This window comes from Tachyglossus aculeatus (genome assembly GCF_015852505.1).
Source record: "Tachyglossus aculeatus isolate mTacAcu1 chromosome 12 unlocalized genomic scaffold, mTacAcu1.pri SUPER_6_unloc_2, whole genome shotgun sequence".
Taxonomy (NCBI): Eukaryota; Metazoa; Chordata; class Mammalia; order Monotremata; family Tachyglossidae; genus Tachyglossus; species Tachyglossus aculeatus.
This window is the reverse complement of record NW_024044829.1, coordinates 10,874,570-10,887,733: the sequence shown is the minus strand read 5'-3', so window position 1 is coordinate 10,887,733 and position 13,164 is coordinate 10,874,570. Positions and strand designations below refer to the sequence as shown.

At 45.9% G+C, this 13,164-nt stretch overlaps 1 protein-coding gene across 1 annotated transcript; it reads right to left on the bottom strand.

Annotated features, from left to right (window-relative positions):
- Positions 1 to 11,701: 11,701 nt before the first annotated feature.
- LOC119921355 (olfactory receptor 14A16-like) lies at positions 11,702 to 12,667 on the bottom strand. The gene has a single exon (XM_038741621.1). The coding sequence runs from the start codon at positions 12,665 to 12,667 to the stop codon at positions 11,702 to 11,704; it is 966 nt and encodes a 321-aa protein (XP_038597549.1).
- Between the last annotated feature and the right edge of the window lie 497 nt (positions 12,668 to 13,164).

Genomic DNA, 13,164 nt, shown 5'->3' with positions numbered 1-13,164 from the left:
CGGCTGAGCAATGAGGCGGCAGCCATCTTCTCACAGGCCCCTCGGTCCATACTGATGTCGTGACGCAGCGGGAGGCAGTTGGCGGTGTAGCACTCAAAAGTGTTTGCCGTGAGGACGAAATGCTCAGAACCCAAAAACAAGATCTACCGAAAGAGCTAAGCGATGCAGCCTAGGATGGAAATGGGATTATTGTAACTCAGGGAGTTGTAGATGGACTTGGGGAGGTTGACAGAGTTGAGGCAGAGGTCGATCATAGACAGGCGCCTGAGGAAGAAGTACATGGTGGTGTGGAGGCGCGGGTCGAGGATTGTGACGGCAACGATGAAGTGATTTCTGGTCAGGGCCGCCAGGTAGACCAGGGGGAACAGTGCAGCGTGAACCAGCTGCAGCTCCTGAACTTTCGAGAATCCCAGCATCAGGAATTCTGTCTTCACAGTGACATTGGTCATTTTCTGGGAATTGACACTGACTACCTAAGGACATTTAGAAAAGAGAAGTAGATTCCAATAGGGACGAGAATAATAATCCAGAGAAAATTCCACTGAAGAAGAGAAAATCCTTGGGTTGGAGGGAAATCTCAGATTTGTGGATTTTTATAGAAGTTGTTAAGTTCTTACTACGTACCAAGCACTGTATTAAGAGATAGGATACTTGAAAACTAATCACGATGTTCATCTCGCTCAGTATACCTGCCTCATTTCAAGGCCAGCACAGAAAAAATTCCTGATTCCTAGGTGTCTATTTCAAGAGAAACAGCGAGCTCAATGGAAAGAGCACAAGCATGGGAATTAGAGGTCGTGGGTTCAAATCCCAGCTCCATCAATTGTCAGCTGTGAGACCTTGGGCAAGTCAATAACTGCTCTCTGCCTCAGTTACCTCATCCGTAAAATGGGGATTGAGACTGTGAGCCCCACGTGGGACAACCTGATGACCCAGCGCTTAGAACAGTGTTTTGCAAATAGTAACCACTCAACAAATGCCATTATTACTATTATTATTTGCAAGGATTGTAGTCATTTAATTCCACATCATTTGAGAAGCAGCGCAGGCTAGTGGAAAGAGCTTTGACCTGGGAATCGGAGGACCTGGCTTTTAATCCTTGCTCTGTCATTTACCTGCTATGTGACCTTGGGCAAGTCACTTCACTTCTCTGGGCCTCAGTTCCCACATTTGCAAAATGGGGATTCAGTACCTGTTCTCCCTCCTATTTAGATTGTGAGGTTCATGAGGGGCCTGATTAACTTGTATCCACCCCACACATAATACAGTGCTTACCACGTAGTAAATGCTTACCAAATACCATTATTATCATTATTATTATGTTTGCGAACTAGTCAAATCCCCTCCTATCCTTTTATGCCTGTTCAATAACTCCTTTACCTTTCGTTTCTATTTGCCTCCCCTTCTATTCCCCAACATATTGTTTTAATTCATCCCTGGCAAATCTTCTAGTTCTGCCTCACTCTCATTACTCGAGACTCTTATTACTCTCATTACTCATTACACGAGAAGCAGCGTGGCTAAGTAGAAAGAGCACGGGCTTTGGAGTCAGAGGTCATGGGTTCAAATCCCAGCTAAACCAATTGTCAGCTGTGTGACTTTGGGCAAGTCACTTAACTTCTCTGGGCCTCAGTTACCTCATCTGGAAAATGTGGATTAAGTCTGAGAGCCCCCCGTGGGTAACCTGATCACCTTGTAACTCCCCCAGCGCTTAGAACAGTCATTTGCATACAGTAAGCACTTAATAAATGCCATCATTATTATTACTAGTTTTTACTCCGATGTCTCTCCCCTCTCTCAAGCTGTTCCCCCAGTTTGGAACTCCCGCGCCTTCAAATAATAATTATGTTATGTGCTAAGCGCTTGCTATGGGGCAGATACAGGCAAATCGGGTTGGTCTCACGGGGGGCTCACAGTCTCAACCTCCATTTTCCAGATGACGTAACCGAAGGCCCAGAGAAGTTTAAGTGACTTGCCCAAGGTCACACAGCAGACAAGTAGCAGAGCTGTGATTAGGGCCCATGACCTTCTGACTCCCCTACTCGTGGCTTATCCACACTACCATGCTGCTCCTCCTGACAGACCACAATCCTCCCACGTTTCAATTACCACATAAGGGCCCGTCTCCTCCAACGGGCTTTTCCCAGTTAACTCTCAGGCGGACAAATCCATCCACCATCTCTACCCATCATGGACCGACTGATACTCCTCCTAGGCATGTATATTGTTTTACTCCATTGCACAGCCACCTCTCTAGATTGCTCTGCTGTACATACCTCTATGTCTATCTCCCCTTTACTTTATTTTTATTAATGTTTGTCTTCCCCTTTTGACTGTAATCTTGTGGGCAGGGAACAAACCTTGCATCTCTGCTCTATTGCATTCTCCCAAGTGCATAGAACAGAGCTCTGCACCCAGCCAGCGCTGAGGAAATATCATTGACTGATGGATTGATCAAAGTCTAAGCTCTTTGTGGGCAGGGAATGTGCGAATACAGGTCTTATGCTTCCCATAGGCCAACACTCAATTATGACTTCTTCCTTAGGCCTAAACTCGTCTCAAACCAGAAGGCAACATTAATCAATCAATGATAAATATTGAGCATTTATAGTGCAGAACACTGTACTAAGCACTTGGGAGAGTACAGTACAACATGGTTGCAGAAAACCTCCCTGTGCACGTTCAAACAATGAATCAATCAATGGTATTTATTGAGTGCTTGCGGTGTGCAGAGCACTGAATTAAGTGGCTGGAAGAATACAATACAATGGAGTTGGTAGACACGTTCCCTACCCACATTCAATCAGTTGATAGTATTTATTGAGCACTTACCGGATATTAGGCACTGTACTAAGCATTTAGCAGATGAGGAAACTGGAACACGGAGAGATTAAGCGGCTTTCCCGAGATCACACAGCAAGCCAGTGGCGGAGATGGGGTGGGGGTGGGGTCTTCTGAGTCCCAGAACTTGGCTCATTCTACTGACATCTGAGTGGTGGCTGAGTTTCCCTCGCTCAAAAAGACCCACACCCCCTCATCTGGCTCTGGAGGGGGTACTAGCTGGAATGGGTCATCTCTCCTCAGGGAAGTAACATGAAAGAATAGGATAAATTCTAACTTTGATCCTCTTATTCTGGGCTTATACTGAAATTTCCCTTACCTGCCCCTCACCTTTCCCCTGCTCATCTCCAGAGTCACAGGGCCTGTCCTGGGCTGGGGAGCACCGATCTCCACTGAGAAAGACACTCACTTCATCTCGTCTGTCCTGGACACTGGTAGGGGTGACAGCAAGGTCTGGGAAGGGTCAAAGCCGTCAGGATCTTCCCTCCCTCTCTCAACTCTCCGGATGCCTGCGCCGTCCTCTCACACGATGGCCGGGTTATTTCCTGGGGGATTCCCCCTGGGAGGACGGGCCCGGGGCTCCACTGACCATCCGGAAATCTCGGAAGGCCGGGATACTGGGCTATCTGTGGTTCCGGCCCCCACAACCTAAATATCTGCCCAGCCCCACGTGGTTCCCACTCTGGGACTCATTCCTAGAACAACCTCAACAGACTCATCAATTTTTACCATGATTAGTAGTAGCTTTCTGTTTCAACACTGGGTATATTTCGTCGTAGGGAAAATAGACACCTTAGCCCATTTGGTTAATCATGGTTGAATGCAATATTCAGATTGACTTGGCAAAAAAAAAAAAGAAAAGGACCCCAAGATCTCATTCCAGCTCTGCCACTGAATGGCTGTGTGTCACAGGCACCTGTAACTTTTATGAAACGTTTAAGCTCTTTGTGTGCAAAGGGTGTGCTTTGGCCTTCTGTTGTACTTCAATTTGATTGATTGATTGAATTAATACTTATATATTGAAGTATATAATAGATTAAATAGTAATAGTAGAAACAGTAAAAGTAGGAAGAGAAATCGTCATGGTGTTTGTTGAGTGACAACTGAGGGCATTAAGTGGAGGGAGAATTTCAACCTGTACATCCTGGCTTCTAGGGCAGATTTGAGGATCAAAATTAAATCTAAAACACCCTTCTGCAGCTACCTCTTCCATTTTATTTAATGGTATTTGTGAAGCACTTACTATGTACCAGGCACTATATTAACCACTGGGGTAGATACAAAGTAATCAGGTTGGACACCGTCCATGCCCCACATGGTACCACAGTATTCACCCATATTTTCCAGATGAAGGAACTGAGGCCCAGTGAAGTGAAGTGACTTGCCCAAGGTCACAGAGCAGAGAAGTGACAGAGTTAGGATTGGAACCCAGATCTTTCTGACTCCCATGTCCATGATCTACCCTTTTCTGGTAGTGAATAAAGGGGGTGAATCCAAGTGCATAGATCCATCCCCAGTCATGGGAACTAGATTTAAATAGCAGTCAAGACCAGCTGGATAAAAACTCTTTTATCAAACTAGGCAAAGCCATTCATAATTGGGAGAGTGCAGCCAGGAAAAGTCTCTAACGACAAATACACAGATCTTTTCAGGCTTCCCAAGTCTGTCTAGAGTCAATCCTTGAGGATAGAAATAACAGTGTCAGAGTGTGAAGTGAAATTCTCTATCTCTAATAAAAAGACTCACAACCAGGACACTCCCCATCGCCATTTTCATGTCCCTGTTTCTCAGGCTGCAAATGAGGGGGTTCAGGGTGGGGGGAACCACGGTGTAGAACACGGACACCAGCAGGTCCAGCCGGAAGGAGGAGATGGAAGACGGCTTTAAGTAAGCGAAGGCAGCAGTGAAGGAAAAAACGGTGATGACGACAAGGTGGGGCAGAGAGGTGGAGAAGGCTTTGGCCTGACCCTCTGTGGTTGGCATCCTCATCACCGCCCGGAAGATGCTCACGTGTGAAACCATGATGGAGACGAAGAAGAAGACACTGAAACAGGCATCAGTGGCTACAGTCACCTTGAAGGCTGTATACGTTTTAGAGCGGGGGAGTTTTATTACCGACAGGACGTCGCAGAAAAACTGTGTGATCACATAGGTCGTACAGAAAGGCAGGGAGAAAGTCGCAGCTGTAATGAAGACTCCTAACATTGCCCCGGTAAGCCAGGACCCGACTGCCATCTCAACGCAGGTTATGTGATTCATGATGGACTCGTAGTACAGAGCACTTCATATAGCTAAGTATCAGTCGTAGCACATCACCGTGAGCATAGAGAACGCTGTGCCGGCAAACAGAATCAAGAAGATTGCCTCGAATAAACAGCCCTGGAAGGAGCATTCTCTACGGTCGGTCAGGGTGTTGAGGGTGGATTTGGAGACGGTGATGGAGATGTAGCAGAGGTCGAGGACGGACAGGTTCCTGAGGAAGAAGTACCTGGGGGTGTGGAGGTGCCGGTCGAGCATGGTAACGGTGATGATGAGTAGATTCCCCGTCAAGGCCGCCAGGTAGACCCGGAAGAACAGCGCAGCTTGGACCAGCTGTAGCTCCGGGACCTCTGAGAAACCAAGCAGGAGGAATCCCGTGACCGTGGGCATTTGACCGTTGGGCATTTGTGAGAGGCAGCATTGACTTTCTGCATGTGATGAGGAAAGAGCCAAAGTTGGAGTCCATTGATGGAATGAGTGAAGAAACTGACAGGATATTTCCTAGTGATTCTCTAAGGAGAGGAGACAGTTATTGAATTCCAAATTATCTTGGAGTTCTTTATCCCTGCCATGGGTTCTAATCCCGGCTCTGCCACTTGTCAGCTGTGTGACTTTAGGCAAGTAACTTAACTCCTCTGTGTCTCACTTTCCTCATCTGTAAAATGGGGCTTAAGACTGTAAGCCCCACGTGGAACAACCTGATCAGCTTGTATTCTCCCAAGTGCTTAGAATAGTGTTTTGCACATAGTAAGCGCTTAACAAACACCATTATTATTATTATAAGTTCCGGATTTCCACATTATTTTGGTCCATTTAAAGGGAATTCCTGAGATTTTGTCCCCCCTGCCACCCCAACAGAGCTAGTGGACACATTACCTGCGTCCACATCGAGTTTACAGTCTGGAGGGAGATCGTTTTCTATCCTCATCTTCAACCCTACCCACTGCCTGAACTAGTTTGCGGCTTCTGCTACCCAATAATTTGTGTGCATGTGCGCGCGCGTGCACACACACACACACACACACACACACACACACACATGCACACATGTAGAAACATACACAGACAAACACACACAGCTTCTACCACAGGAAACCTGATTGCAGCAGCTCCTGTAAGGTGGAAAATTACTTCGTTCAGTCATAGTTATTGAGCACTTACTGTTTGCAGAGCACTGTAATAAATGTTGGGGAAATTAAAATACAATCATAAACAGAAACAGTCCTTGCCCACAACTAGCTTACAGTTTAGAGGAATAACAGATTGTTGTTGGGTTGACTTGAAATGAATGTCTGATCACTGGCTGTTCTAAATCTCCTCATTATCTGATTTCTTCAACCAATCCCCCAAAAAGAACCTTCTTACCGTGACTTACTTTCGACACTTCATCTTCCTAACTCTGGCTCCCACCATTCCTTTGGCCTGGAAATCCACCCTTTTCAATTCTCCAGCCCGAAGATATCCCACCCTCAAAGACCCTCTGGAATTCTACCTTCCCAAGGTCGATTTAGCTAATTTGCTTCTTCCCACCATCTGTCAGTGACCATCTCAAGACTAAATGCATCCGCAGGCCCTCAGGATATTGCTGCTGATGGTAAGGATCATTACTCTAGACTGTAAGTTTCTTGAGGAAACATGACTACCAACGCATTTACATGGTATTCTTCCTAACATTTAGTACAGTGTTCTGCACACAGTAAGCACCCAATAAATGCCTCCTATTGGTTGACTGGTTAATGTCTGCTTCGCCCCTAGACGGTGAGCTCCTTGTGGGCAGGGAACATGTCTACCAACTCTTTTATAGGGTACTCTCCTCAGTACATAGAATAGTGCTCTGCACACATCAAGCACTCAAAAATATGAAAATTAAGCACTAATAATAATAATAACAATAATGATAGCATTCGTTAAGCCCTTACTATGTGCCCAGAGCTGTTCTAAGCCCTAGGGGAGATAGAAGGCAATCAGGTTGTCCCAACTGGGAATCACAGTCTTAATCCCCGTTTTACAGATGAGGTAGCAGAGGCACAGAGAAGTGAAGTGACTTTCCCAAAGTATCACAGCTGACAAGTGGAGGAGCTGGGATTAGTACCCACTGCCTCTGACTCCTATGCTCCTGTCTTTCCACTAAACCAGGCTGCTTCTCATCCACATATCCATTGTTCCATTCTTTTTTCCTCCCAGGTGTAAATGACATTTTGCCTATCTAGCCTATAAGATTGGGAAGTCTTTGAGGGCTCTTTATTTACAGTATTAAACTCTCATTATATGCTAGGCACTGTACTAAGCTCTGGGGTGAATACAAGAAAATTTGGTGGGTCACAGTCCCATCCCACACAGGGCTCACAGTCTCAGTCACCATTTTACAGATCAGAGAACTGAGGCATAGAGAAGTGAAGTGGCTTGCTCCAAATCATCCAGAAGAAAAAGAGCCTGGCCCAGTGGAAAGAGGGTGGGTCTGGGCTCTAATTACAGCTCGTCCAATTGCTTTCTGTGTGACCTTGGGCAAGTCACCTATCTTCTCTGTGCCTCAGTTCTCCTGTTCTCCCTCCTGCTCAGACCGTGATCCCGATGAGGTACAGGGATTGTGTCCAACCTGATTAACTTGCCCAGTGCTTAGAACAATGTTTGAGACATAGTAAGTGCATAACAAATACCACTAAAAATAAAAAGAGGAGGAGCCGTTAATAGAATCCAAGTCGACTGACGGCCAGCTCATGCTCTATCTGCTAGACCACACTGCTTCTCTCTTGTATCCTCCCACGATTTGGTAGGGGAACTCCTGTGAGGAAAAATTGGTGATGAAGTGTCTGGCTGGATCAGGACGGCTTGTCCCCACAGCCTTTCAGTCCTCAAAGAAATGATGATCCAGTGATGACACTTGTCTGCAGGGTTCCCATGACAACAGCATCCTAACAGTTCCTGCTCTTAGTGAACTTCTGGGTCAACGGGTGGGCGCTTCAGCTTCTTTTTTTCCTTCAATGGTGCCTGTTAAGCGCTTACTGTGTGCCAGGCACTGCACTAAATTCTGGGATTCAATACAAGCTCATCAGGTTGGACATAGTCCCTGTGCCACATGGGTCTCAAAATCTCAATCCCGATTTTACAGAGGAGGGAACTGAAGACCAGAGAAGTGAATAGACTTGCCCAGGGTCACACAGCAGAATGGTACAGAGCCGAGTTTAAAACCTAAGTCATTCGAACTCCCAGGTTGATGCTCTATCGACTAGGCCATGGTACTTCTCTCAGTTACATCTTGTTCCTGACCTCAGACAATCAATACGCCATTTAATCAGTTGTATGTTCTGACGTCTTCTGATTGCAAATCTAGAAAGAACGAGAAATGATGCTAAATCCATCCTAAAACACTCCCCAGGGCTGGCTTGGGAGATCAAGCCAGAGAAGCAGCATGGGAAGCAGCAAAGCTTAGTGGCAAGAGCCTGGGCTTGGGGGTATGTGGGTTCTAATCCCGGCTCTGCCACTTGTTTGCTGTGTGACCTTGGACAAGCCACTTAATTTCTCTGTGCCTCAGTTACCTCATCTGGAAAATGGGGATTAAGATTGTGAAACCCAGGTGGGGTAATCCGATTACGTTTTATCTACCCCAGCGTTTAGAACAGTGCTTGACACATAGTAAGCGCTTCACAAATGCAATTATTACTATTGCTATTGTTATTATCAGTTTGGGAGGGGCTGAGGGGTTTTGAGAATGGGATGATGGAAAGGAATCACTGATACTGAGTGGGTGTAAAAGACGGGAAAATCCCTGGATACAGAAGGAATAGGTTTTAGCCTAGGCATCGTCCTCTTCTATCTCAGAGCTGAGCCACTGTACCAAACTGGGGTGAGGAGGTCACTGCATTCTCTCCTCTGAATGGCCCTGTCCCCTTTCAAAATATCTCCGTGGTGGAAAATGGAGAAATAATCTGTCAGCCCACATTTACTCTCCCCCTACCATCACTTTCCAGTCAATCAGAGCACAGCTTTCCCCATGTTCAATGCCCTTCCGTCAACCCACCACCTCCACGATGCCTCACACGATTTATTTTTCCTCTCTCTAAATCACCTTGTCCCAACTATCAATCAGCATCTTAGGCCAATTCTCCATCTTTGCACTTGCATGTACCATTATAGTTTTCTACATACTGGTTTTTATAAAATGTACTCTTTGAGAACATAGTCATCTATTTACTATTCTTTACATTCTCTTCTTCCTCCTCTCATGAATTAATTCAGTGTCTATCTTTCCTGTTAGACTTTAAATTCTTGGAAATCAAGTGATGGTGTTTACTTTATTTTGATCCCCCTGAAGTATTTACTACAGTACGTTGCACCCAGGATGCTTTTAAAAAATATCAGTGATGGATGGATTGATAGATGGATGCACCGATGGGTTGTTGGATGGATGGTGGAAGGGTGGGTGGGTAGATGGATGGATAGATGGATGTGAATGGATGCATGGATTATGTGCTGTGTAACCTTAAGCAAGGCATTTCACTTCTCTATGCCTCAGTAACCTCATCTGTAAAGTGGGGATTGAGACTGTGAGCCCGCTGTTGGGTAGGGACTTTCTGTGTGTGTTGCCAACCTGTACTTCCCAAGCGCTTAGTACAGTGTCTGCAAACAGTAAGCTCTCAATAAATGCTATTGAATGAATGAATGAATAGGTGCTGTGTAAAACCTAATTAGCTTGTAATAATAATAAAAATAATGATTGCATTTATTAAGCGCTTACTATGTGCACAGCACTGTTCTAAGCGCTGGAGAGGTTACAAGATGATCAGGCTGTCCCTAGTGGGGCTCACAGTCTTCATCCCCATTTTACAGATGAGGGCACTGACGCCCAGAGAAGTGAAGTGACTTGCCCAAAGTCACACAGCTGACAATTAGCAGAGCCGGGATTTGAACCCATGACCTCTGACTCCAAAGCCCAGGCTCTTCCCACTGAGCCACGCTGCTTCTCAAATAAGTATGATGTATTTGCCCCATCACATATTACCGGGCCTGGCACATATTAAGCGCTTAACAAATATCACTATTATTACTATTATTATTATTAATCTTATTATTATGGGTGGATGGATGGATGTGTGAATGGGCAGATGGTTGGTTGGATGGAAAGACAGTTGGGTGAATGGATAGACAGATGGATGTATGGACAGTCAGAGTGATAGTTCGATGGATAAAGCAGCGTGGCTCAGTGGAAAGAGCACGGGCTTGGGAGTCAGAGATCATGGGCTCGAATCCCGGTTCCACCACTTATCAGCTGTGTGACTTTGGGCAGGAGACTTAACTTCTCTGGGACTCGGTTCCCTCATCTGTAAAATGGGGATTAAGACTGTAAGCCCCAATTGGGACAACCGAATTACCTTGTATCCCCCAAGTACTTAGAACAGTGCTTTGTACATAGTAAGTGCTTAACAAATACTATTATTATTATTATTAACGAATGGATTCGAGACAAAGATTTGATAAGTCAAATTCATTAATTCATTCATTCAATCGTATTGATTGAGTACTTACTGTGTGGACAGCACCATACCAAGCACTTGGAAAGTACAATTCAGCAACGAGTGGACATAATCCCTGCCCAAAATGGGCTCACAGTCTAGAAGTGGGAGACAGGCATCAAAACAAGTAAACAGGCAATCATATGTAGGGTACAGTTTCCATGATTGTATCCCTTTTCCCTTGTCACCCTCTGATTTTCTTATTTTCATAAACACCGAGTGATCTTAAAATTCATAGAATTACTCTTATTATCAGTAGTACTGTCAACATTATCATTATTGAATTTATTAAGAATTTACTTGCAAAAGACTGCCAAGTCCTGGAGTAGAAACAAACTAATCTGATCGAACATGTTTCCTGATCCAGAGGGGCTCAGACTGTAATAATAATGATAATAATAATAATAATAATGGTATTTATTAAGTGCTTACTATGTGCAAAACACTGTTCTAAGCGCTGGGACGTTTACATGGAGATCAGGCTGTCCCACCGGGGGCTCAAATCTTCATCCCCATTTTATGGATGAGGTAACGGAGGCCCAGAGAAGTTAAACGATTTGCCCAAAGTCACACAGCTGACAATTGGTGGAGCCTGGGTTTGAACCCATGACCTCTGACTCCAAAGCCCAGGCGTATTCCACTGAGCCACGCTGCTTTATGCTGTAAGAGAAAGAGAGAGCACATATTGAATCCCGATTTTACTAAGAGACCCAAAGAGGTTACGTGGCTGGACCAAGGTCATGCAGCAGGCCTGTGACAGAACTTGGCAGACCTTTCAAATTTCATGAGTCCCAGACATATGCTCATTCCACTATGCCATGATTCCGCCCAAACAATCAATTTTCAGTCATTTATTCATTCATAAATATTTATTGAGTGCTTACCGTGTGCAGAACACTGTACTAAGTGTTTGAAAAGTACCATTCAGATTAAAGAGAGACAATCGTTGCCCACACCAGGCTTACAGTCACACATGTCTAATCAGGTTCTGTCCCAGACAGTGACAAATCCGCAGACACTGGACTTTTTCTTTGGACAGGTCTTTATATGGTTACCCCAACGGTCAGTACCCTGATGAGAAATGGGGTAGCTCAGCAAAAGGAAACAGACATTTTGTCTCTTAAAGAAGGGAGGCGGAAACTCCTCTTTAGGACTCTCCCCAGGGCGGCCTTCATGTCCCGATTCCTCAGGCTGTAAATGAGGGGGTTCAGGGTGGGGGGCACCACGGTGTAGAACACGGACACCAACAGGTCGAGGGTCGAGGGGGAATCTGACACGGGCTTGAGATAGGAGATGATGGCCATAAAGAGGAAGACAGTGAAGACGGTGAAGTGGGGCAGGCAGGTGGAGAATGCTTTGGCCCTGCTCTCGGAGGCCGGCATCCTCAGCACAGCCTGGAAGATGTGCACGTAGGAGATGACGATATAGATGAAGCAGACAACACCTAAAGCTACCCCACTGATGATGCTCACATCGATGGCGACGTGGTTCTCGGAGCAGGAGATCTTCAGCAAGGGAGAGACATCACAGAAGAACTGCTGGACGATGCTGGACCCACAGAATCTCAGGGAGAATGTCGAAGCTGAAAGCAGGACGGCAATGAGCAGGCCGCTGAGCCAGGATGCGGCCACCATCTTTCCACAGGCTGTGTTGTTCATGATGAGTTCATAGTGCATGGGGCGGCAGATGGCGGCATAGCGATCGTAGGACATCGCGGTGAGGACTAACAGCTCTGAAGCAGCAAACAGATCCACCAAAAAGACCTGGGCCACACATCCCAGGAGGGAGATAGATCTATGATTAGTCAGTGAGATGACGACCGACTTGGGGACGGTGACGGAGATGTAGCAAAGGTCGATGATGGACAGGTTCCAGAGGAAGAAGTACATGGGGGTGTGGAGGCACCTGTCGAAGGCAGTGACGGCAATGATGAGGAGATTACCGGTCAGGGCCGCCAGATAGACCAGTAGGAACAGCGCGGCATGGACCAGCTGCAACTCCCGGACTTCTGAGAAACTCAGCAGGAGGAATTCCCTCACCGTGGAGACGTTGGGCATTTCTCGGAGGCAGCATTAATTTTTGTATGTGATGAGCAAAGAGCCAAAGTTAGAGTCAATTGATGGGATGAGTGAAGGAATTGGCAGGACACTTGATTATGGAGGGGAGACAGTTATTGAATTCAAAATAATATTTGAGTTCACCGTGGAGACATTGAACATTTCTGGGAAATGGTGTCGACTCCCTGAAAAGGAAGATGGAAGGAAGACTTCAATTTTCAGGCAATGATGTTAGGGGTGAAGGAACAAGAATAAGTCAATCAATTTTATTTACTGAGTACCTAAGGAGGACACAGTAATAGTACATGTGATCATTGCCCCCAAGGAGATTACATTCTATTGGAAGTACCAAGTTATGAACTATGTGGAAACAGGGTGCTTCCAATAGAATGTAATTTCCTTGGGGGCAATGGAAGAACTCAGGCCCGGCAGTCAGAGGACCTGGCTTCTCATCCCAACTCCACCACTTGTCGGCTGCATTGCCATGGGAAAGTGAT

Coding starts and splice junctions, on each gene's coding strand:
- LOC119921355 (XM_038741621.1), bottom strand. CDS start 12,667: ATGCCCAACGTCTCCACGGTGAGGGAATTCCTCCTGCTGAGTTTCTCA.